At 33.7% G+C, this 2,315-nt stretch overlaps 1 protein-coding gene across 1 annotated transcript; it reads left to right on the top strand.

Annotated features, from left to right (window-relative positions):
* Positions 1 to 681: 681 nt before the first annotated feature.
* Positions 682 to 2,315, top strand: LOC109580636 (uncharacterized). Its single transcript, XM_019994041.1, has 2 exons — positions 682 to 818; positions 1,887 to 2,315. Exons 1-2 carry the CDS (start codon positions 682 to 684, stop codon positions 2,122 to 2,124), a joined length of 375 nt encoding a protein of 124 aa, XP_019849600.1. The 3' UTR covers positions 2,125 to 2,315.

The following is a 2,315-nucleotide window of genomic DNA, read 5'->3' as shown; positions in this document are numbered from 1 at the left end:
TATTGTGAGATTGAATGAAGACCTCACCATCTGATTAACTAAATTGCAGCTTCAGGTCTCCTCCTGAAAATTCACAATACGGGTTTCAAAAATAGTTTTATAATACTGAGCATTTCTCTTTAAGGTTACTCAGAGAATGTATGGAAATCCGGCTTAATCATAGAACAAACTGCATCAAGTCAAAGTGAAATGGGACATTGCTTATTAGTATCACATCATTATTGTCTAAGAAAAGCAACTGGACTTGTGCTAAGATCTACTTATTGGAGTTTACCAGTAATTGGTAGGAAGAAGGAGCAATGTACTGAAGTGTGACTAATCTGCCTTTTTACTAGTTCATAACAATTATATACAGAAGTAGCGGCTAATAAGTTTTCAGCTTGTGTATTGGCTTGAGTCTATCATAAATAGTAATGATTAAACAGGAAGGAAAATACAAGAAGTACAAGATAGGCTAGGACAGCTCTTATGCAAATTACATAAAACAAAGTTATAGACAGATATCATACCTTTTTTACGAGTCACTCGTGTTCATTTCTTAAAAAAGCAATCAATAAAAATATATTTAAACTTATACTTACTCTCTTTTTATCAGGAGGTTATGTAAGTAAGAATAAGCGGAAAAAAGAAGGGACTTGGAACAATTGAGAGTTCAATACTACCATAAACCAATCCGACTCAATGATATCTAAGGCACAACCAAGGTCATCAAGTGAATTACACAAGGATCCTGTCATCCGGATACTTATAGGTGCTGGGGAAGCACCTGGGATTAGAGGGACTTGGTCAAGCTGTGATGCAGTCTCACTATTATCAGTGTAAGAAGGAAACCAACCTTTTAACATATCTTTTAGAAACTTGTTGGAGTGGCCATTATTGACATACTGTACACATACAAAGCTATCCTTGTATTGTTAAAATAGCAACTAGCTGATGTTGAAAAGCATTATACATTTTTCTCGTTCTTTATCAAAATTGCTTTGGTACTGACGTTGCCACTCAGGCCCCCAGAATACTATGTAAAGTTTTCTTAGGAGAGGAGGATGTGGCTCAAAGCAGTCGTGCACATCCATAATACTGTAATAATTTGATTTTCGTGGTTTGTGCATCTTCAAAAAATTGCAAAATTTGTGAAATTTACAGCCCTTGAAAATTGAAATTCTGTGCTATATGGTATCCTAAGCAGAGATAATCAGGAGTCAATTAAAGGACTCATTTACTCATTAGTCTGCCAATATGCTAACTCATGAGAGAGAGAGGAAGATCTTATGTGATTGAATTGGGTTATAGGAGCTGCATATATTTCACTCTTAATTGGGGTTTGTTTTTTGTGATAAGCAGTACAATAGCTGCTGGAGTCAACTAGTCTTTTTAAACTGCATCATTATCAGATGTCACTCTGTTAACTTTTAAAAGAAGAATTATTAGTTTGGAAGTCTGACCATATGTAGAGACAGCACTGAAGAAACATCATGAGGTAGTGTTGACTTGAACCAGCTCATTAAAGCCTCCATAAGAACAGATTATAGTGATATTTCACGCATAAAGCTAATCTCTGCGCAAGAACAAGTTGTTTGCACTGCTTAACCATACCTGGGTAGGGGTCTGTCTGGCTATGACAGTGGTTTTTAAAAGGCTTTAAAATCACCCTTTTCAAGGAATTTACTATAATCATGCATTGGCTTTTACCGTGTAAATATTCCTGCATAGGTGTGACCAATTAATAAATAACCAAAATTTTCCAAATTTGGCTTTGTTAATACCTAAATTATTTTATGTTGTATAGTAGTGTACTTCAACTACATGCTATTATAAGTAATTTCAATTAACTATCATGTGTGAACTTTATGTAGTTTATGATAATAATTAATTCTCTCCTCTTTTAGGACATCTCTTCTTGTGAGTCTAACTGAAAAATCAAGTAGTGATGACTTTTCAATTAGCAATGATGACAAGTTCTCTAGATTCATGGAGATAGATAAAGAAGTGGCAGAGCTGAGAAATAGTTTAAAAGAAATGAAACTGAAATCTGATCAAGATGATGAAGAGGATGATAGTTCAGATAATCAATCTGATGCTAGTGATGTCCAGCCTACTTCTATTAAATTATCAACTCTCAATTAACACTCAAATAGAATGTTCTTTTTCACACTAATCAGTCAGTCATAATCAAAATTTTGTTATCATTCATAGGATTTTTCAGAAACTCATTTATCATGATCATTTTCTTTACTCTTTGAATTTATTGTAGAAACTCATAATTGTTAATTTATTGTGATATCTCTTTGATTTCATGCTATTCATTGTTTTGCTAA

The sequence above is a fragment of the Amphimedon queenslandica genome, unplaced genomic scaffold (assembly GCF_000090795.2).
Source record: "Amphimedon queenslandica unplaced genomic scaffold, v1.1 AMPQUscaffold_13483, whole genome shotgun sequence".
NCBI classification, from domain to species: Eukaryota; Metazoa; Porifera; class Demospongiae; order Haplosclerida; family Niphatidae; genus Amphimedon; species Amphimedon queenslandica.
The sequence above is the reverse complement of the archived record's forward strand: the minus strand, read 5'-3'. Positions and strand labels throughout refer to the sequence as shown.

Excerpts from the sequence above, each read along its gene's own strand:
- LOC109580636 (XM_019994041.1), top strand. The coding sequence starts at position 682 with ATGATATCTAAGGCACAACCAAGGTCATCAAGTGAATTACACAAGGAT. Across the intron at positions 819-1,886 it reads GCAGTCTCACTATTATCAGT|GACATCTCTTCTTGTGAGTC; the intron begins GTAAGAAGGAAA and ends CTCCTCTTTTAG.